This window comes from Pseudoliparis swirei, chromosome 18, assembly GCF_029220125.1.
Source record: "Pseudoliparis swirei isolate HS2019 ecotype Mariana Trench chromosome 18, NWPU_hadal_v1, whole genome shotgun sequence".
Taxonomy (NCBI): domain Eukaryota; kingdom Metazoa; phylum Chordata; class Actinopteri; order Perciformes; family Liparidae; genus Pseudoliparis; species Pseudoliparis swirei.
The window spans coordinates 605,824-629,129 of record NC_079405.1 but is presented as its reverse complement, the minus strand read 5'-3'; the positions used below and the strand labels follow the sequence as shown (position 1 = coordinate 629,129).

General features: G+C 46.7%; 1 protein-coding gene across 1 annotated transcript in view; it reads left to right on the top strand.

Moving 5' to 3' along the window:
- Positions 1-23,306, top strand: part of LOC130207760 (E3 ubiquitin-protein ligase RNF123) — a 101,634-nt gene that overhangs the window by 15,221 nt on the left and 63,107 nt on the right. Inside the window, exons 8-23 of the mRNA XM_056436447.1 lie at positions 4,868-4,954; positions 5,059-5,126; positions 6,781-6,906; positions 7,098-7,212; positions 11,224-11,328; positions 12,211-12,336; positions 12,757-12,849; positions 12,970-13,043; positions 13,508-13,625; positions 14,046-14,145; positions 17,247-17,308; positions 17,559-17,630; positions 17,821-17,932; positions 19,617-19,718; positions 21,701-21,801; positions 22,450-22,642. Coding sequence (XP_056292422.1) covers positions 4,868-4,954; positions 5,059-5,126; positions 6,781-6,906; positions 7,098-7,212; positions 11,224-11,328; positions 12,211-12,336; positions 12,757-12,849; positions 12,970-13,043; positions 13,508-13,625; positions 14,046-14,145; positions 17,247-17,308; positions 17,559-17,630; positions 17,821-17,932; positions 19,617-19,718; positions 21,701-21,801; positions 22,450-22,642 — 1,654 coding nt within the window. The remainder of the gene's footprint in view (positions 1-4,867; positions 4,955-5,058; positions 5,127-6,780; positions 6,907-7,097; positions 7,213-11,223; positions 11,329-12,210; positions 12,337-12,756; positions 12,850-12,969; positions 13,044-13,507; positions 13,626-14,045; positions 14,146-17,246; positions 17,309-17,558; positions 17,631-17,820; positions 17,933-19,616; positions 19,719-21,700; positions 21,802-22,449; positions 22,643-23,306) is intronic.

Sequence of the window (23,306 nt, the reverse complement as noted above, 5' to 3'; positions counted from 1 at the left end):
GCACACATACACACATATACACACATACACATATACACACATACATATAAATACACACATATATACACATGTACACACATACATATACATACACACATATACACACACACATACACACATATACACACATACACACACATATACACACATACACACATACATATAAATACACACATATACACACACACATACACACATATACACACACACGCACACATACACACATATACACACATACATATAAATACACACATATACACACACATACACACATATACACACACGCACACATACACACATATAAATACACACACATATACACACACACATATACATACACACATATACACACACACGCACACATACACACATATACACACATACATATAAATACACACATATACACACACATACACACATACATATAAATACACACATACACACACACACATATACACGCACACACACATACACACATATACACCCATGCATATACATACACACACATACACACACATATACACACCAGTGGTGTATAAAGTACCCAAAAGTCATACTTGAGTAAAAGTAAAGATACTTGACTGGAAAATTACTCAAGTAAAAGTAAAAGTCACCTATGAGAATACTACTTGAGTAAAAGTATTAAAGTATCTGATTTTTTTTGTACTTAAGTATCAAAAGTAATTTTCTGATATTAAATGTACTTAAGTATTGAAAGTAAAAGTAAATGCTGGTAATAAAAAAAACAAGGTCAGAATTTTGAGAATTATGAAGTTTATTTGTTTGGGTGCTGTGGCCGCCATGAACAAGGAGTATGAGCTCGGATGAACTTAGCAATATATGAATACGATGAAATTACGAAAATATAAAAACACGATTAACACAGAAAAAAGCAGAACCAAAAGTAACAACCAGAATCATCACTTTAAAGTGAAAAATGTCTTGTTCATCTTCAAAAGAAGTTGATTTTCAAAATGGACAGATTTCAGTGTCGCTCTTCTTGGACTGAAGACGAGTCCTGCGATGCTGAAGAGCCGTTCACCTGGTGCAGGTAGAGTGTGTCTAGCTTCACAGGCCATGGTGCAGGTAGAGTGTGTCTAGCTTCACAGGCCCTGGTGCAGGTAGAGTGTGTCTAGCTTCACAGGCCCTGATGGTGCAGGTAGAGTGTGTCTAGCTTCACAGGCCCTGGTGCAGGTAGAGTGTGTCTAGCTTCACAGACCCTGATGCAGGTAGAGACAGGCCCTGGTGCAGGTAGAGTGTTGATGCAGGTAGAGTGTGTCTAGCTTCACAGGCCCTGGTGCAGGTAGAGTGTGTCTAGCTTCACAGGCCCTGATGGTGCAGGTAGAGTGTGTCTAGCTTCACAGGCCCTGGTGCAGGTAGAGTGTGTCTAGCTTCACAGGCCCTGATGCAGGTAGAGTGTGTCTAGCTTCACAGGCCCTGGTGCAGGTAGAGTGTGTCTAGCTTCACAGGCCCTGATGGTGCAGGTAGAGTGTGTCTAGCTTCACAGGCCCTGGTGCAGGTAGAGTGTGTCTAGCTTCACAGGCCCTGATGGTGCAGGTAGAGTGTGTCTAGCTTCACAGGCCATGGTGCAGGTAGAGTGTGTCTAGCTTCACAGGCCCTGGTGCAGGTAGAGTGTGTCTAGCTTCACAGGCCCTGATGGTGCAGGTAGAGTGTGTCTAGCTTCACAGGCCCTGGTGCAGGTAGAGTGTGTCTAGCTTCACAGGCCCTGATGGTGCAGGTAGAGTGTGTCTAGCTTCACAGGCCCTGATGCAGGTAGAGTGTGTCTAGCTTCACAGGCCCTGGTGCAGGTATAGTGTGTCTAGCTTCACAGGCCCTGATGATGCAGGTAGAGTGTGTCTAGCTTCACAGGCCCTGATGCAGGTAGAGTGTGTCTAGCTTCACAGGCCCTGATGGTGCAGGTAGAGTGTGTCTAGCTTCACAGGCCCTGATGCAGGTAGAGTGTGTCTAGCTTCACAGGCCCTGATGGTGCAGGTAGAGTGTGTCTAGCTTCACAGGCCCTGGTGCAGGTAGAGTGTGTCTATCTTCACAGGCCCTGATGCAGGTAGAGTGTGTCTAGCTTCACAGGCCCTGATGATGCAGGTAGAGTGTGTCTAGCTTCACAGGCCCTGGTGCAGGTAGAGTGTGTCTAGCTTAACAGGCCCTGATGGTGCAGGTAGAGTGTGTCTAGCTTCACAGGCCCTGATGGTGCAGGTAGAGTGTGTCTAGCTTAACAGGCCCTGATGGTGCAGGTAGAGTGTGTCTAGCTTCACAGGCCCTGATGGTGCAGGTAGAGTGTGTCTAGCTTCACAGGCCCTGATGGTGCAGGTAGAGTGTGTCTAGCTTCACAGGCCCTGATGCAGGTAGAGTGTGTCTAGCTTCACAGGCCCTGGTGCAGGTAGAGTGTGTCTAGCTTAACAGGCCCTGATGGTGCAGGTAGAGTGTGTCTAGCTTCACAGACCCTGATGATGCAGGTAGAGTGTGTCTAGCTTCACAGGCCCTGATGGTGCAGGTAGAGTGTGTCTAGCTTCACAGGCCCTGATGGTGCAGGTAGAGTGTCTAGCTTCACAGACCCTGATGCAGGTAGAGTGTGTCTAGCTTCACAGGCCCTGATGCAGGTAGAGTGTGTCTAGCTTCACAGGCCCTGGTGCAGGTAGAGTGTGTCTAGCTTCACAGGCCCTGATGGTGCAGGTAGAGTGTGTCTAGCTTCACAGACCCTGGTGCAGGTAGAGTGTGTCTAGCTTAACAGGCCCTGATGGTGCAGGTAGAGTGTGTCTAGCTTCACAGACCCTGGTGCAGGTAGAGTGTGTCTAGCTTAACAGGCCCTGATGGTGCAGGTAGAGTGTGTCTAGCTTCACAGGCCCTGATGATGCAGGTAGAGTGTGTCTAGCTTCACAGACAGCAGCACACAGTTGGGAAGCATTTCAGCAAGTCAACGTGATCCACGTCTCCATCCAGCTGTTTGCTGCTGTCATGCGCTTGAGATGACGAAGAAGAAGTCCTCTTCATCAGATGAACTGGACCTGGTGGCATCACATAGCTGCAGGGAGGGTTCTTCCATGTGCTGCTTGATGTAGTCCATTCCTGAAATAAAGTGAGAGTATTACAGACATGATAGAATTAATAACACTTCCTAACATGTCATGACCCCAACCAACAGTTTTGTACAAAATAGTTTGTTTTAATTTGAGGTTTATACATTTAGTTTCATGCACTGTCCGTGCATCCAGAGTTGATTTGTGAATATGTACTTGTATCTCTGGAGTTAAACACAACAACAGTCCCAAATCAATATCGTCGCCATTACTGGACCGTCGCTCTTATAATATTAATACAAATAATGATAATAATGCTGTAATGATTAGCATTATATTGTAGCCAAGACGACTCAAATCAACAAATTCTCACAACTGTCAACACTTCTTCAGCTCATTAACTCGCTAGAGATCCGTCTGCTGCACTCACGCTAATTGTCTCATTTAATTGACGATAGCTAGCGAACGTTAGCCTAACATACAACATGCGTAGGACAATCAGACACCTGTCTCCCCTCTCCTGCCAAAGATATAACTTACTCCAATCCTGAGGACAACACTGCTAGATATCTTAACAGGTTTATGATGATTATCAAAACTAAACATTAACGTTGCGGCTCATGGGATTAATCTTAATTTACCTCAATGTGTTTCCTGAGGTTGGATGGTGTGTTTTTGAAGGCCAGTATCTCCGTAGCTTTCGGTCGGCATAAGAGGCACTTCATCCGGTAGGAAGAAACTTTCACTCCGACAAAAGAAAAGAGTTCGCCCAAATATGGCCACGGACGTTGATCTTGGTCCCCGTGGTTGTTCGAGTAGCTTCCATTGCTGCTCCACATGAAATGAGTCGTATCTGTAGCCGCTCGCTCGCTAACATCCTGGGCATCACTGTGAAGAGAAAACACGCGGCAAGGACCACTGATCCCCAACCTGGTGCTCGTGCTGCGTTCAGGTGCGCTGCGGTATGTTCCACCGCAGTCCCCGATGTTTGTCTCATGATTATTTTTTTCCGTAGTAACGAGTAACGATACTGTTTCAGGGGAAATGTATCGGAGTAAAAGTACAAGTTTTCATTGCAAAATGTTGTGAAGTAAAAGTAAACAGAAATATAAGTAGTAAAATAAAGTACAGATACCCAAAAAAACTACTTAAGTAAAGTAACAAAGTACTTCTACTTCGTTACTATACACCACTGATACACACACACACACATATACACACACACGCACACACACATACACACACATATACACACAAACATACATATACGCACACACACATACACACACATACACACACACACACACACATACACACACATATACACACAAACACACATATACACACGCACACACACATATACACACATATACACATACACACACATATACACACATACATACACACACACATATACACACATATACACACACATACATACACACATATACACACATACATACACACATACACACACACATACACACACATATATACATATACATATACACACATGCACACATACACACATACACACACACATACACACACACACATACACACATATATACACACATACACACACACACATACACACACATATATACACACACATACACACATACACACATATACACATACAAACACATACACACACACCTATACAGACACACACATACATATACACACATACACGCAGATACACATACACACACACATACATACACATACTCATACACACACATATACTCACACACATATATTCACACAGACACACATAGCTCATTATTCTCATGTTCACAAAATCGTGCGTGTGTGTGTGTGTGTGTGTGTAGGAGGGTGTTGGCGACACTCCGGACTCGTACGCCTACGATGGAAACCGAGTGAGGAAGTGGAACGTAACGACGACCAACTATGGGAAGGTGAGCGAGGGGCCCTGAAGGCCACATGGTGCTCTCGGGCCCTGAAGGCCACATGCTGCTCTCGGGCCCCTGAAGGCCACATACTGCTCCTCGTGTGTCCTCAGTCGTGGGCGGCTGGAGACGTGGTGAGCTGCCTGCTGGACCTGGACCAGGGAACCATCACCTTCTGCCTGTGAGTAAACACACCGCTCATATGTATTCTCCATGAAAACGTGGAGCAGAAATCCATTTAATAATAATCATCATTTATTTAAAATAGCGCTTCTCTAGACACCCGAAGTCTCTTTACAGTCCAGAGTCCAGTAGTCACACACACACAGTCGTCCCGGTGGTGGAGCTACATCAGGAGCCACAGCTGCCCTGGGGCAGACTGACGGAAGCGTGGCAGCCAATCAGCGCCTACGGCCCCTCCCCCAATCAGCGCCTACGGCCCCTCCCCCAATCAGCGCCTACGGCCCCTCCACCAATCAGCGCCTACGGCCCCTCCCCCACCACCAACATTCATTCATATCCATACGAACCGGGGTGAGGCTGCGGTGCATGTCTTTATGATGGTGGGGGAAACCGGAGGACCCGGAGTAAACCCATGCAGACACGAGGACAACACGAGGACAACACGAGGAGAACACGAGGAGAACACGAAGAGAACACGAAGAGAACACGAACAGAACACGAGGAGAACACGAAGAGAACACGAGGAGACCACGAGGAGAACACGAGGAGAACACGAAGAGAACACGAGGAGAACACGCTCCACACAGAAAGGACCTGGAACGACCGGGACGACCGGGATTGGAACCCAGGGCCTTCTTGCTGTGAGGCGACAGCGCTACCCACTGAGCCACCGTGCTGCCCGTATTTGAACCCGGGAGCTGCCTGACCCCCAGAGGGCGTTAGGGTCGTGCTACTTCTGTGTTTCTACAACATCAACGCTGTGTACAAGAAGGGGATGAGTCGACTCTTTTTCCTGAGAAAGCTTCGATCCTTCAACGTGTGCAGCAAGATGCTGGAGTTATTCTACCAGTCGGTTGTGGCCAGTGTGCTGCACTTTGCCATTGTCTGCTGGGGGAGCAGCATCGGAGCCGGTGACACCAGCCGTCTAACAGACTGGTTAGGAAGGCTGGCTCCATCATCGGCTGCCAGCTGGAGCACCTGGAACAGGTGGTGGAGAGGAGGACGTTGAAGAAACTGGTGTCCATATTGGACAACCCGGACCACCCTCTCCACCACCTCCTACAGGGACAGAGGAGTACTTTCTCCAGACGTCTCCTCACGCTGCCACAAGGACAGATACAGGAGAACATTCCTGCCGACGGCTATGAGGCTCTACAACAGTTCACCTCTTGCCAGATCACCCTAACCCTTCTTATATTTGTGTTTTTTATTTTTATTTTTATTCTTGTGTGTTGCTGCTACTGGCTCGACAAATTTCCCCTTGGGGATTAATAAAGTATATATCTATCTATCTATCTATCTATCTATCTATTTGAAACCTCTTCCTGGAGCACGGCCAGCGGCCCTCTAAAGGAATACTTTAGCAAAGATACAAGTTCTGCCCGGCCTCCTGGAGCCTGGACATCCAGACGGGGCCCCCCAACTCCCAAATTATGACGTGTGTGTGTCTTTACGCTGTGTGTGTGTGTGTGTGTGTCTTCACGCTGTGTGTGTGTGTGTCTTCACGCTGTGTGTGTGTGTCTTCACGCTGTGTGTGTGTGTGTCTTCACGCTGTGTGTGTGTGTGTGTCTTCACGCTGTGTGTGTGTGTGTGTCTTCACGCTGTGTGTGTGTGTGTGTGTGTCTTCACGCTGTGTGTGTGTGTGCGCTCAGGAACGGCCAGTCTCTGGGCACGGCGTTCACCAACATCAAGACGGGTCCGGGCGTCGCCTACTTTCCCGCCATCAGCCTCTCCTTCAAAGAGTCGGTGGCTTTCAACTTCGGCAGCCGGCCGCTCCGATATCCTTTACGATGTTTAAACGACGTCAAACGATACACGCCTGTTACGATGTTTAAATAACGTAACACAATACTCGTCTGTTGTTTGGAGGAGGCGGTCTCCCAGCTGCTGGTTGTTGTTGTTTACTACTCTCAGGACTATCTGTTGGCCTCTCTGCTGGCGTACCTGTTCTTTAACCTGAGTGCATCACGTACCCCGTGGACGGCTACCTGCCGCTCCAGAACCCCCCCACCTCGGACCTGACGAAGGCCCACAAGCTGCTGGGCTACATCAAGAATGTCCTCTCCACCTCCATCGACGCACAGGTAGGAACAGGTGGTCTGTAGACGGGTAGGAACAGGTGGTCTGTAGACGGGTAGGAACAGGTGGTCTGTAGACGGGTAGGAACAGGTGGTCAGTAGACAGGTAGGAACAGGTGGTCTGTAGATAGGTAGGAACAGGTGGTCTGTAGACAGGTAGGAACAGGTGGTCTGTAGACGGGTATGAACAGGTGGTCTGTACACAGGTAGGAACAGGTGGTCTGTAGACGGATAGGAACAGGTGGTCTGTAGACGGGTAGGAACAGGTGGTCTGTAGATGGGTAGGAACAGGTGGTCTGTAGACGGGTAGGAACAGGTGGTCTGTAGACGGGTAGGAACAGGTGGTCTGTAGACGGGTAGGAACAGGTGGTCAGTAGATAGGTATGAACAGGTGGTCTGTACACAGGTAGGAACAGGTGGTCTGTAGACGGGTAGGAACAGGTGGTCTGTAGACGGGTAGGAACAGGTGGTCTGTAGACAGGTAGGAACAGGTGGTCTGTACACAGGTAGGAACAGGTGGTCTGTAGACAGGTAGGAACAGGTGGTCTGTACACGGGTAGGAACAGGTGGTCTGTACACAGGTAGGAAAAGGTGGTCTGTAGACGGGTAGGAACAGGTGGTCTGTACACGGGTCGGAACAGGTGGTCTGTACACAGGTAGGAACAGGTGGTCTGTACACAGATAGGAACAGGTGTTCTGTACACAGGTAGGAACAGGTGGTCTGTAGGCGGGTATGAACAGGTGGTCTGTACACGGGTAGGAACAGGTGGTCTGTAGACGGGTATGAACAGGTGGTCTGTAGACGGGTATGAACAGGTGGTCTGTAGACGGGTAGGAACAGGTGGTCTGTACACGGGTAGGAACAGGTGGTCTGTAGACGGGTAGGAACAGGTGGTCTGTAGACAGGTAGGAACAGGTGGTCTGTAGACAGGTAGGAACAGGTGGTCTGTAGACGGGTAGGAACAGGTGGTCAGTAGACAGATAGGAACAGATGGTCAGTAGACAGGTTGGAACAGGTGGTCTGTAGATAGGTAGGAACAGGTGGTCTGTAGATAGGTATGAACAGGTGGTCTGTACACAGGTAGGAACAGGTGGTCTGTAGACGGGTAGGAACAGGTGGTCTGTAGGCGGGTAGGAACAGGTGGTCTGTAGACAGGTAGGAACAGGTGGTCTGTACACAGGTAGGAACAGGTGGTCTAGACAGGTAGGAACAGGTGGTCTGTACACGGGTAGGAACAGGTGGTCTGTAGACAGGTAGGAACAGGTGGTCTGTACACAGGTAGGAACAGGTGGTCTGTACACAGGTAGGAACAGGTGGTCTGTAGACCGGTAGGAACAGGTGGTCTGTACACGGGTAGGAACAGGTGGTCTGTAGACAGGTAGGAACAGGTGGTCTGTACACGGGTAGGAACAGGTGGTCTACACAGGTAGGAACAGGTGGTCTGTACACGGGTATGAACAGGTGGTCTGTAGACAGGTATGAACAGGTGGTCTGTAGACGGGTATGAACAGGTGGTCTGTAGACGGGTATGAACAGGTGGTCTGTAGACGGGTATGAACAGGTGGTCTGTAGACGGGTATGAACAGGTGGTCTGTACACAGGTAGGAACAGGTGGTCTGTAGACGGATAGGAACAGGTGGTCTGTAGACGGGTAGGAACAGGTGGTCTGTAGACAGGTAGGAACAGGTGGTCTGTAGATGGGTAGGAACAGGTGGTCTGTAGATGGGTAGGAACAGGTGGTCAGTAGACAGGTAGGAACAGGTGGTCAGTAGACAGGTAGGAACAGGTGGTCTGTAGATAGGTAGGAACAGGTGGTCTGTAGACGGGTAGGAACAGGTGGTCTGTAGGCGGGTAGGAACAGGTGGTCTGTAGACAGGTAGGAACAGGTGGTCTGTACACAGGTAGGAACAGGTGGTCTAGACAGGTAGGAACAGGTGTTCTGTAGACGGGTATGAACAGGTGTTCTGTAGATGGGTATGAACAGGTGGTCTGTAGACGGGTATGAACAGGTGTTCTGTAGATGGGTATGAACAGGTGGTCTCTAGACGGGTATGAACAGGTGGTCTGTAGACGGGTATGAACAGGTGGTCTGGAGACAGGTATGAACATGTGTTCTGTAGATGGGTATGAACAGGTGGTCTGTAGACGGGTATGAACAGGTGGTCTGTAGACAGGTATGAACAGGTGTTCTGTAGACGGGTATGAACTGGTGTTCTGTAGATGGGTATGAACAGGTGGTCTGTAGACGGGTATGAACAGGTGGTCTGTAGACGGGTATGAACAGGTGTTCTGTAGACGGGTATGAACAGGTGGTCTGTAGACGGGTATGAACAGGTGGTCTGTAGACGGGTATGAACAGGTGTTCTGTAGACGGGTATGAACAGGTGGTCTGTAGACGGGTATGAACAGGTGGTCTGTAGACGGGTATGAACAGGTGGTCTGTAGACGGGTATGAACAGGTGTTCTGTAGACGGGTATGAACAGGTGGTCTGTACACGGGTAGGAACAGGTGGTCTGTAGACGGGTATGAACAGGTGGTCTGTACACAGGTAGGAACAGGTGGTCTGTAGACAGGTAGGAACAGGTGGTCTGTACACAGATAGGAACAGGTGTTCTGTACACAGGTAGGAACAGGTGGTCTGTAGGCGGGTATGAACAGGTGGTCTGTACACGGGTAGGAACAGGTGGTCTGTAGACGGGTATGAACAGGTGGTCTGTAGACGGGTAGGAACAGGTGGTCTGTACACGGGTAGGAACAGGTGGTCTGTAGACGGGTAGGAACAGGTGGTCTGTAGACGGGTATGAACAGGTGGTCTGTAGACGGGTATGAACAGGTAGTCTGTAGACGGGTAGGAACAGGTGTTCTGTAGACGGGTATGAACAGGTGTTCTGTAGACGGGTATGAACAGGTGGTCTGTACACGGGTAGGAACAGGTGGTCTGTACACGGGTAGGAACAGGTGGTCTGTAGACAGGTAGGAACAGGTGGTCTGTACACGGGTAGGAACAGGTGGTCTGTAGACAGGTAGGAACAGGTGGTCTGTACACGGGTATGAACAGGTGGTCTGTAGACAGGTATGAACAGGTGGTCTGTAGACGGGTATGAACAGGTGGTCTGTAGACGGGTATGAACAGGTGGTCTGTAGACGGGTATGAACAGGTGGTATGGAGACAGGTATGAACAGGTGGTCTGTAGATGGGTATGAACAGGTGGTCTGTAGACGGGTATGAACAGGTGTTCTGTAGACGGGTATGAACAGGTGTTCTGTAGATGGGTATGAACAGGTGGTCTGTAGACGGGTATGAACAGGTGGTCTGTAGACGGGTATGAACAGGTGGTCTGTAGACGGGTATGAACAGGTGGTCTGTAGACGGGTATGAACAGGTGGTCTGGAGACAGGTATGAACAGGTGGTCTGTAGACGGGTATGAACAGGTGGTCTGTAGACAGGTATGAACAGGTGGTCTGTAGACGGGTATGAACAGGTGGTCTGTAGACGGGTATGAACAGGTGTTCTGTAGACGGGTATGAACAGGTGGTCTGTACACGGGTAGGAACAGGTGGTCTGTACACAGGTATGAACAGGTGGTCTGTAGATGGGTATGAACAGGTGGTCTGTACACGGGTAGGAACAGGTGGTCTGTACACGGGTATGAACAGGTGGTCTGTAGACGGGTATGAACAGGTGGTCTGTAGACGGGTATGAACAGGTGGTCTGTACACGGGTATGAACAGGTGGTCTGTACACGGGTAGGAACAGGTCTGAAACAATGACTGATTGAACTCTTTGTCTGTTAAACATCATCCGGTTCTCCTCCTGACTTCCTGTCTGGTATGTAGGGTTAAGGTTAGGGTTAGTCCAGTGGGTTAAGGTTAGGGTTAGGGTTAGTCCAGTGGGTTAGGATAAAGGTTAGGGTTAGTCCAGTGGATTAGGGTTAAGGTTAGGGTTAGGGTTAGGGTTAAGGTTAGGGTTAGTCCAACGTGACGTTGTCGTCTCCTCTTGTGTCCCGGCTGCAGGAGGACAGGCTGCTGGAGCAGGACTGCTCAGTCTGGAGGCTTCATGGGGAACCGACAGTCCTCATCACCCTGGCTCACATCTTCAACCGCTTCGCTCCGCTCATGGTGACACAGCCGTCTCTTGGGTCTTCTGACTGCTGCGGTGCTTCTTTCATGAATGAGCATTTCCCCCAACACCCGGGGAGCATGTTGTTGACATGTTGTAGCTAAAAACAACCCGTTCGAGAGAACTGGTATCATAAACTGCAGCTGGAATCAGTTTAGTTTGAATTTTGCGCCTAACTAAATATTGTCTGGGTGTAAAGTAATGAGCGTAATGTTTTTACAGTGTAAAGTAATACGAGTATTGTTTTTACAGTGTACAGTAATGAGAGTAATGTTTTTACAGTGTAAAGTAGTGCGAGTATTGTTTTTACAGTGTAAAGTAATAAGAGTATTGTTTTTACAGTGTAAAGTAATGAGAGTATTGTTTTTACAGTGTACAGTAATGAGAGTATTGTTTTTACAGTGTACAGTAATGAGAGGATTGTTTTTACAGTGTAAAGTAATGAGAGTATTGTTTTTACAGTGTAAAGTAATGAGAGTATTGTTTTTACAGTGTAAAGTAATGAGAGTATTGTTTTTACAGTGTAAAGCAATGAGAGTATTGTTTTTACAGTGTAAAGTAGTGCGAGTATTGTTTCTACAGTGTTAAGTAATGAGAGTATTGTTTTTACAGTGTAAAGTAATGAGAGTATTGTTTTTACAGTAAAGCAATGAGAGTATTGTTTTTACAGTGTAAAGTAGTGCGAGTATTGTTTCTACAGTGTTAAGTAATGAGAGTATTGTTTTTACAGTGTAAAGTAATGAGAGTATTGTTTTTACAGTGTAAAGTAGTGCGAGTGTTGTTTTTACAGTGTAAAGTAATGAGAGTATTGTTTTTACAGTGTAAAGTAATGAGAGTATTGTTTTTACAGTGTAAAGTAGTGCGAGTATTGTTTTTTACAGTGTAAAGTGTACCTGGTGGAGGACGTGCTGATGAACTTCCTGCTGGGCATTCTGGAGGGAGGAGGTTCAGTAGATGAACACCAGCTCATACAGCAGCTTCTGGATCTCTTCTGGGTACTGATGGAGGTAAAGACACCAACAGCCAGTCAAAACTACACACACACATTGTACCTGAAGAAAGTGAGACACCCGATGTCTCTCCACAGTCTGCCTCTGACAAAGGTCAAAGGTTGCAGTGGTACTTTTCAGTAATCTAACAGATGATGTCAGGGGGTTTCAACACTCCCAGAAGGCTCGTTTGAAACTTCATTGACTGCAACTGTCAACTGCCTGTCTCTGCCTGTCTCTCTGCCTGCCTCTCTGCCTGCCTCTCTGCCTGTCTCTCTGCCTGTCTCTGCCTGTCTCTCTGCCTGCCTCTCTGCCTGCCTCTCTGCCTGTCTCTCTGCCTGTCTCTGCCTGTCTCTCTGCCTGTCTCTCTGCCTGTCTCTCTGCCTGCCTCTCTGCCTGCCTCTCTGCCTGTCTCTCTGCCTGCCTGTCTGCCCACAGGACTATGAAGTGAGCGAGTGCCTGAAGCAGCTGATGATGTCCCTGCTGAGGGCTTACCGCTTCTCCCCCATCATCCCTGACCTGGGCTTCCAGGTAGGACCAGATCAGTGCTGCTTCCCTTTGAACAGACTTTTTAAAGTCATGTTTTGATATCGTGGTATTCTCTTAAAAGTAATTTCAAAGGATGTTCAGTCTAACCTGAATACGTTCCAGATTCACTACCTGCGTTTGACGACGGCCATCCTGCACCACGAGAAGTCCAGGAAGTACCTGCTCAACAACGTCCTATATCCTCCAAGCGCCTGTTACTGGAGCCTTTATTGTTTTAGAGGCTTCAAGTGTACTCTCGTTTAAAATATGAGTTACTGCTTTAGCTCTGGTCGTTTGACGGAGCAGAACACGGAAGTTGCCTCGCGCTTAGTTTGATAATGTTGTTGTGATTTTATTATTTTAAACACCAAGACTTCAGCAGTCCCTCTCCATGTGGAACAGACACATGTGACATTAGTTGTTTTTCTGTTATTGTAGACGAAGGAGAAAATAAATGGGCTTTTTAACGTTTTCAACTTTTTAAAGTTGTGGTTAAAAATGTCTGAATCTGAGTGAGTGGAAATGAAGCCACAAAGTCCAGTTAGATGTTCTGTATGTGCGATGAACATTCAGGGACACCCGATGAACTCGTCTTCATCTCTTTAAAGGCACCTTTTACTAAAACCGACTATCGGCGCGATTCTCCTTAACGGAAGTCCACGTTCGATGTCCTGCGTTCAGTCGTGTTTTTTTACATCAAGACCCCTCTGAGAGTGAAGGAGGCGGGGCTGGAGGAGCTCATCCCGACCACCTGGTGGCCCACGCACTTCGACAAGGAGGTAAGAGTCGCTCTAATCCGTCCTCGGGTGACCTGGAAACTACAAGGACATATTCCTTTATTAGTCCCACAGTGGGGAAAAGTTCAGATCGCAGCAGCGAACGGGGTAAAGTACACACGAGAGACATTGTAGGAAAATAAACACACAAATGCTAAACGGTAAAACAGTAAAGAATCTACAATAACTAAATATTGTATACAAACTATATGCAAATAATATGTTTATTAGAGCTGCGGCAGAAGATGCACATCGATCGGAATAATCTGGTTTCTGCGTCATTAAAATATTGTTGATGGACGTAGTTTAAAAAAAGAGAAGAAAACAAAACGTTGAAACAAGGATTTATTTAGTCAGAAGCAACGCCGGTACGAGGTCGACGGAGATGAGCGAATGGTCGCCGGTTTGTTTTTGTTCTCTCAGGGGAAAGACGAGCGGGAGCCTGAAGACGAGAGCGCAGACGAGCGTCTGAGACGGCGGGCGTACGAGAGAGGCTGCCAGAGGCTGAAGAAGAGGATCGAAGGTGAGGTCCTCTTCATCCAGGGAATAACACGATGCTTCTTTAATGCTAACCCTCACACCCACCCGGCTGAGTGTGTGTGACATCATCTATAAACACGTCTGTGACGTCATCTATAAACACGTCTGTGACGTCATCTATAAACACGTCAGTGACATCATCTATAAACACGTCTGACGTCATCTATAAACACGTCTGTGACATCATCTATAAACACGTCAGTGACATCATCTAAACACGTCTGTGACATCATCTATAAACACGTCTGTGACGTCATCTATAAACACGTCTGTGACGTCATCTATAAACACGTCAGTGACATCATCTATAAACACGTCTGACGTCATCTATAAACACGTCTGTGACATCATCTATAAACACGTCAGTGACATCATCTAAACACGTCTGTGACGTCATCTATAAACACGTCTGTGACATCATCTATAAACACGTCAGTGACATCATCTATAAACACGTCTGACGTCATCTATAAACACGTCTGTGACATCATCTATAAACACGTCTGTGACGTCATCTATAAACACGTCTGTGACGTCATCTATAAACACGTCTGTGACATCATCTATAAACACGTCTGTGACATCATCTGTAAACACGTCTGTGACATCATTTATGAACACGTCTGTGACATCTATAAACACGTCAGTGACATCATCTATAAACACGTCTGTGACGTCATCTATAAACACGTCTGTGACATCTATAAACACATCTGTGACATCATCTATAAACACGTCTGTGACATCATCTATAAACACGTCTGACATCATCTATAAACACGTCTGTGACATCATTTATAAATACGTCTGTGACATCATCTATAAACACGTCTGACATCATCTATAAACACGTCTGTGACATCTATAAACACGTCTGACGTCATCTATAAACACGTCTGTGACATCATCTATAAACACGTCTGTGACATCTATAAACACATCTGTGACATCATCTATAAACACGTCTGTGACATCATCTATAAACACGTCTGACATCATCTATAAACACGTCTGTGACATCATCTATAAACACGTCTGTGACGTCATTTATAAACACGTCTGTGACATCATTTATAAACACGTCTGACATCTATAAACACGTCTGACATCATCTATAAACACGTCTGTGACGTCATCTATAAACACATCTGTGACGTCATCTATAAACACGTCTGTGACGTCATCTATAAACACGTCTGTGACGTCATCTATAAACACGTCTGTGACATCATCTATAAACACGTCTGTGACGTCATCTATAAACACGTCTGTGACATCATCTATAAACACGTCTGTGACATCTATAAACACGTCTGTGACGTCATCTATAAACACGTCTGTGACATCTATAAACACGTCTGTGACGTCATCTATAAACACGTCTGACATCATTTATAAACACGTCTGTGACATCATCTATAAACACGTCTGTGACATCATCTATAAACACGTCTGTGACGTCATCTATAAACACGTCTGTGACATCTATAAACACGTCTGTGACGTCATCTATAAACACGTCTGTGACATCTATAAACACATCTGTGACATCTATAAACACGTCTGTGACATCATCTATAAACACGTCTGACATCTATAAACACGTCTGTGACATCATTTATAAATACGTCTGTGACATCTATAAACACGTCTGACATCATCTATAAACACGTCTGTGACATCATCTATAAACACGTCTGACATCATCTATAAACACGTCTGACATCATCTATAAACACGTCTGTGACATCATCTATAAACACGTCTGTGACATCTATAAACACATCTGTGACATCATCTATAAACACGTCTGTGACATCATCTATAAACACGTCTGACATCATTTATAAACACGTCTGACATCATTTATAAACATGTCTGTGACATCATTTATAAACACGTCTGACATCATCTATAAACACGTCTGTGACATCATCTATAAACACGTCTGTGACGTCATTTATAAACACGTCTGACATCATCTATAAACACGTCTGTGACATCATCTATAAACACGTCTGTGACGTCATTTATAAACACGTCTGTGACATCATTTATAAACGTCTGACATCTATAAACACGTCTGTGACATCATCTATAAACACGTCTGACGTCATTTATAAACACGTCTGTGACATCATCTATGAACACATCTGTGACATCATCTATGAACACATCTGTGACATCATCTATAAACACGTCTGTGACATCATCTATAAACACGTCTGTGACATCATTTATAAACACGTCTGACATCATTTATAAACATGTCTGTGACATCATTTATAAACACGTCTGACATCATCTATAAACACGTCTGTGACATCATCTATAAACACGTCTGTGACGTCATTTATAAACACGTCTGACATCATCTATAAACACGTCTGTGACATCATCTATAAACACGTCTGTGACGTCATCTATAAACACGTCTGTGACGTCATCTATAAACACGTCTGTGACGTCATCTATAAACACGTCTGTGACGTCATCTATAAACACGTCTGTGACGTCATCTATAAACACGTCTGTGACATCATCTATAAACACGTCTGTGACATCATTTATAAACACGTCTGTGACATCATCTATAAACACGTCTGTGACATCATCTATAAACACGTCTGTGACATCATCTATAAACACGTCTGTGACATCATCTATAAACACGTCTGTGACATCATCTATAAACACGTCTGTGACATCTATAAACACGTCTGTGACGTCATCTATAAACACGTCTGTGTGTGGTAGTAGTACTTGTAACAAAGTACCTTTAGTGTGTAGTAGTACTTGTAACAGAGTACCTTTACTGTGTAGTAGTACTTGTAACAGAGTAACTTTACTGGGTAGTAGTACTTGTAACAGAGTACCTTTACTGTGTAGTAGTAACAGAGTAGCTTTACTGGGTAGTAGTACTTGTAACAGAGTACCTTTACTGTGTAGTAGTAACAGAGTACCTTTACTGTGTAGTAGTACTTGTAACAGAGTACCTTTACTGGGTAGTAGTACTTGTAACAGAGTACCTTTACTGTGTAGTACTTGTACTTCCTGCTGAACTCTCCTCTGCTCTCCTCTCAGTGGTGGAAGAGTTGCAGGTTCAGATCCTGAAGTTGCTGCTCAATAGCAAAGACAAAACTACGGTATGTCCAGTTGGTATTTTGACCGTTAATGTATATTATTTTACATTATTTATAGTTTGAACTGTGTTTTAGGTTTGAATACCTGGAATTCAGATACACGTATTTCCCACAAATTACACGTCATGAAATCTGTGTATGTGTACTGAAGGAAGGAAACAAAAAAGCATACATATATCTATATATATGTATGTATATATATATATGTGTATATATCTCTATGTATATCGATATATCTCTATATGTCTCTCAGGGAGAAGCCTCTCGATACATCTTCCTCAATAAGTTCCGGAAGTTTCTCCAAGAGAATGCCAGCAACAGAGGGGTAAGTAACTACCCATGACTCCTAACTTATAGAGGAGCCAATCACAAGCTGGACGCTCTTCATTCTCATTGCATTTAAATGATGTCGTCTCCTTATTGTTCTTTTTAAGTTCACTACGTATCCTCTGGGGATCACGGTCGGTCACTAAAGCTAACTCCTTGTGTGTGTGTGTGTGTGTGTGTGTGTGTAGCACCCTACAGCGCTGTGCCCTCCTGAGTACATGGTGTGTTTCCTCCACCGCCTCATCACGGCGGTGAGGGCCAGCTGGGACGACGGCAGCCGGAAGAGCCCGAGCAGCGAAGGTACGACCTCCACGACCTCCTGCTTCTATTGTTGTGAGGGGAACCTGAAAGGAGTGAGGAATCCAAAAGGAAACGACCTCCTGCTTCTATTGTTGTCAGGGGAACCTGAAAGGAGTGAGGAATCCAAAAGGAAACGACCTCCTGCTTCTATTGTTGTCAGGGGAACCTGAAAGGAGTGAGGAATCCAAAAGGAAACGACCTCCTGCTTCTATTGTTGTCAGGGGAACCTGAAAGGAGTGAGGAATCCAAAAGGAAACGACCTCCTGCTTCTATTGTTGTCAGGGAACCTGAAAGGAGTGAGGAATCCAAAAGGAAACGACCTCCTGCTTCTATTGTTGTCAGGGGAACCTGAAAGGAGTGAGGAATCCAAAAGGAAACGACCTGCTTCTATTGTTGTCAGAGGAAACTGAAAGGAGTGAGGAATCCAAAAGGAAACGACAACCTGCTTCTATTGTTGTCAGAGGAAACTGAAAGGAGTGAGGAATCCAAAAGGAAATGACCTCCTGCTTCTATTGTTGTCAGAGGAAACTGAAAGGAGTGAGGAATCCAAAAGGAAACGACCTCCTGCTTCTATTGTTGTCAGAGGAAACTGAAAGGAGTGAGGAATCCAAAAGGAAACGACCTCCTGCTTCTATTGTTGTCAGAGGAAACTGAAAAGAGTGAGGAATCCAAAAGGAAACAACAACCTGCTTCTATTGTTGTCAGAGGAAACTGAAAGGAGTGAGGAATCCAAAAGGAAACGACCTCCTGCTTCTATTGTTGTCAGAGGAAACTGAAAGGAGTGAGGAATCCAAAAGGAAACGACCTCCTGCTTCTATTGTTGTCAGAGCAAACTGAAAGGAGTGAGGAATCCAAAAGGAAACGACCTCCTGCTTCTATTGTTGTCAGAGGAAACTGAAAGGAGTGAGGAATCCAAAAGGAAACGACCTCCTGCTTCTATTGTTGTCAGAGGAAACTGAAAGGAGTGAGGAATCCAAAAGGAAACGACCTCCTGCTTCTATTGTTGTCAGGGGAACCTGAAAGGAGTGAGGAATCCAAAAGGAAACGACCTCCTGCTTCTATTGTTGTCAGAGGAAACTGAAAGGAGTGAGGAATCCAAAAGGAAACGACCTCCTGCTTCTATTGTTGTCAGGGGAACCTGAAAGGAGTGAGGAATCCAAAAGGAAACGACCTTCTGCTTCTATTGTTGTCAGGGGAACCTGAAAGGAGTGAGGAATCCAAAAGGAAACGACCTCCTGCTTCTATTGTTGTCAGAGGAAACTGAAAGGAGTGAGGAATCCAAAAGGAAACGACCTCCTGCTTCTATTGTTGTCAGGGGAACCTGAAAGGAGTGAGGAATCCAAAAGGAAACGACCTCCTGCTTCTATTGTTGTCAGGGGAACCTGAAAGGAGTGAGGAATCCAAAAGGAAACGACCTAGCGCATCATGAATTCATATTCTTGTTGAATGTTTGTCTTTTCAGTATTTTAAGTGAGAGAAGGAGCAGAGCATAGAACACAGAGCAAGTTATATACAATACACACAAAGATGAAATACAATTAAGTAAATACAATAAAATGTAAACATTAAAAAATGTGAACGTTTACAAATTTAAAATCAAAGTTCTCAACTGAAAGTTGGCCTGATGCTAGTGTTAGCGCTGCCAGAGCCTCCCGGGGTGTAACTCCCGCTGTGGTTCCTCCAGAGGCCTACGCCCCCCCACAGCTCTTCTACAACGGGAAGGTGGACTACTTTGACCTGCAGAGACTCGGGGGGCTCCTGTCCCACCTGAAGAAGACCCTCAAAGGTACCGGCAAACAGACACCTGCAGAGCGGGCGGAGGGCAAACAAATGTGAAACTACGACTTCGTCACAGTCGTCGTGGAATGCGATCCAGACGGCCGCTGCCTTCAGCCCGGGAGCCACTGAGGGTTCAGTGCCTTGCTCAAGGGCACGTTGACCTGTAACTATGGGCAGAGCTGGGAATCCAACCGGCTCCCTTGCTGGTTGCAGGGCAAGCGCTCTGACGGTGTTCATGGTGTCACCCTGACGGTGTTCATGGTGTCACCCTGACGGTGTTCATTGTGTCACCCTGACGGTGTTCATGGTGTCACCCTGACGGTGTTCATTGTGTCACCCTGACGGTGTTCATGGTGTCACCCTGTCGGTGTTCATGGTGTCACCCTGACGGTGTTCATGGTGTCACCCTGACGGTGTTCATTGTGTCACCCTGACGGTGTTCATGGTGTCACCCTGACGGTGTTCATGGTGTCACCCTGACGGTGTTCATTGTGTCACCCTGACGGTGTTCATGGTGTCACCCTGACGGTGTTCATGGTGTCACCCTGACGGTGTTCATTGTGTCACCCTGACGGTGTTCATGGTGTCACCCTGTCGGTGTTCATGGTGTCACCCTGACGGTGTTCATTGTGTCACCCTGACGGTGTTCATGGTGTCACCATGTCGGTGTTCATGGTGTCACCCTGTCGGTGTTCATTGTGTCACCCTGACGGTGTTCATGGTGTCACCCTGACGGTGTTCATTGTGTCACCCTGACGGTGTTCATGGTGTCACCATGTCGGTGTTCATTGTGTCACCCTGACGGTGTTCATGGTGTCACCATGTCGGTGTTCATTGTGTCACCCTGACGGTGTTCATGGTGTCACCATGTCGGTGTTCATTGTGTCACCCTGACGGTGTTCATGGTGTCACCATGTCGGTGTTCATTGTGTCACCCTGACGGTGTTCATGGTGTCACCCTGTCGGTGTTCATTGTGTCACCCTGACGGTGTTCATGGTGTCACCCTGACGGTGTTCATGGTGTCACCCTGACGGTGTTCATGGTGTCACCCTGACGGTGTTCATGGTGTCACCCTGACGGTGTTCCCTGACGGTGTTCATGGTGTCACCCTGTCGGTGTTCATGGTGTCACCCTGACGGTGTTCATTGTGTCACCCTGACGGTGTTCATGGTGTCACCCTGTCGGTGTTCATGGTGTCACCCTGACGGTGTTCATTGTGTCACCCTGACGGTGTTCATGGTGTCACCCTGTCGGTGTTCATTGTGTCACCCTGACGGTGTTCATGGTGTCACCCTGTCGGTGTTCATTGTGTCACCCTGACGGTGTTCATGGTGTCACCCTGACGGTGTTCATGGTGTCACCCTGACGGTGTTCCCTGACGGTGTTCATGGTGTCACCCTGTCGGTGTTCATGGTGTCACCCTGACGGTGTTCATTGTGTCACCCTGACGGTGTTCATGGTGTCACCCTGACGGTGTTCATGGTGTCACCCTGTCGGTGTTCATGGTGTCACCCTGACGGTGTTCATTGTGTCACCCTGACGGTGTTCATGGTGTCACCCTGACGGTGTTCATGGTGTCACCCTGACGGTGTTCATGGTGTCACCCTGTCGGTGTTCATGGTGTCACCCTGACGGTGTTCATGGTGTCACCCTGACAGTGTTCATTGTGTCACCCTGACGGTGTTCATGGTGTCACCCTGACGGTGTTCATTGTGTCACCCTGACGGTGTTCATGGTGTCACCCTGACGGTGTTCATTGTGTCACCCTGACGGTGTTCATGGTGTCACCCTGTCGGTGTTCATTGTGTCACCCTGACGGTGTTCATGGTGTCACCCTGACGGTGTTCATTGTGTCACCCTGACGGTGTTCATGGTGTCACCCTGACGGTGTTCATGGTGTCACCCTGTCGGTGTTCATTGTGTCACCCTGACAGTGTTCATGGTGTCACCCTGACGGTGTTCCCTGACGGTGTTCCCTGTGCTTCCAGACGACTTGGCCAGTAAAGCCAACATCCTCATCGACCCGGCGGAGATCTCGGCCGCCGCCATGGACGACCTGGACGAGGACGAGGAGAGCGGCGCCGCTCAGGTGTGTGCGTGTGTGTGTGTACAGTGTGTGTACAGTGTGTGTGTGTGTGTGTGTCATTCCGGTTGTCTCTGAAGTAAAGGATCATGGGTAAAGCGTGGAGCTCACCCTTCACTGGTTTCTGTGCAGGACTCGACCGCCAGGCACAAAGAATGAACTGAAATATAAATATTATATATATATATATATATATATCATCACATTGGAACATTTAAATGAAGAAGGATAATCAAAGATGGCCGTTGTCTTCAAGCAGGAACGGGTCAGGGTTAGGGTCAGGGTTTGGGGTCAGGGTTAGGGTCAGGGTCAGGATTATTTTTTTTCAACAGGGGAATGTATATGGGGAACACCTCCATGGGTCAAGTCCTCTGATTGGTGGACACTAATTGTTTCACCTGGAGGATTAAGTGACACCTGGGTGTCATCTACTCTTGATTGGTAACTGGAGTTTGATTGTGACTTCCAGCTGAGACCCATTCAGGGTTAGGGTTGGGGGTTGGGGTCAGGATTAGGGTCAGGGTCAGGGTTAGTCCAACATCAAACGTCCCAAGTTCAGGAAGATGTTGTAGTTTTTAGACAAATAGATAGAAACTATTCAACGATTCATCGTCACCAACTAGAGAAACGAATCCCCGTGTCTCTGACCCACAGCGGCCGTTTGGAGCGGCGGCGGTGGGCGGGGCTCTGGCTCGGCCCAGCTGGCTGAGCTCTCCCACTCTGGGCCGAGCCAATCGCTTCCTGAGCACGGCCGCCGTCAGCCTCATGACCCCCAGACGACCTCTCAGCCAGCCGGAGAAGGTGAAGATCCGCACCCTGGCCGTGGAGCAGAGGACGGAGGAGGACAGTGAGTCGTGACGCGCCGGGACACTTAAGTTCATTCTGGGAAGCCCATATCACCAGTTAGGAATTGGCCTCAGAGGGCTTTACAGTCTGTACACATAGACACCTTTTTTTATTTTTTTTATTTTTATTTTTATTAACAAAAATGTTGTTTTACAGAATATTTGAAGTGAAATAGCATTTACAGTTTGTTATGCTGAAAATATTATTTTACAAAAGAAAATATACAAATGTATAACCTTATGGAAATCACCACACAAGGATGATGTTTTTTTTTTTTTTAACATAAGATGAAAACAAGGAGAAAAAAACAACAACAAAAAACAAGACCAAACAAAACAAAAACATTACACAAAACTTTTTCCCCATCCCACCCCTCCCCTTGTATGGCTCTGTTTCCTTTCATTTATACATCTACACAGTCTCTACACAGTTTACCTACACCCATCCGTACACATTTGTATCTACATAAACCAATACAGCACTCACAACAAAATAAAACCAAAATAAAAAATAAAAAACCTGCAGCGGGCTTAATGTGACGCCGGTCTCACACCACCACGATCAGCCGAGTCCAGAGATGGCAGAATATCTATGAAGGGGCCCCAGATTTTTCCAAAGGTTGCCTGCTTCCCTCTCACATTATATAATATCTGTTCAGGTGTGCA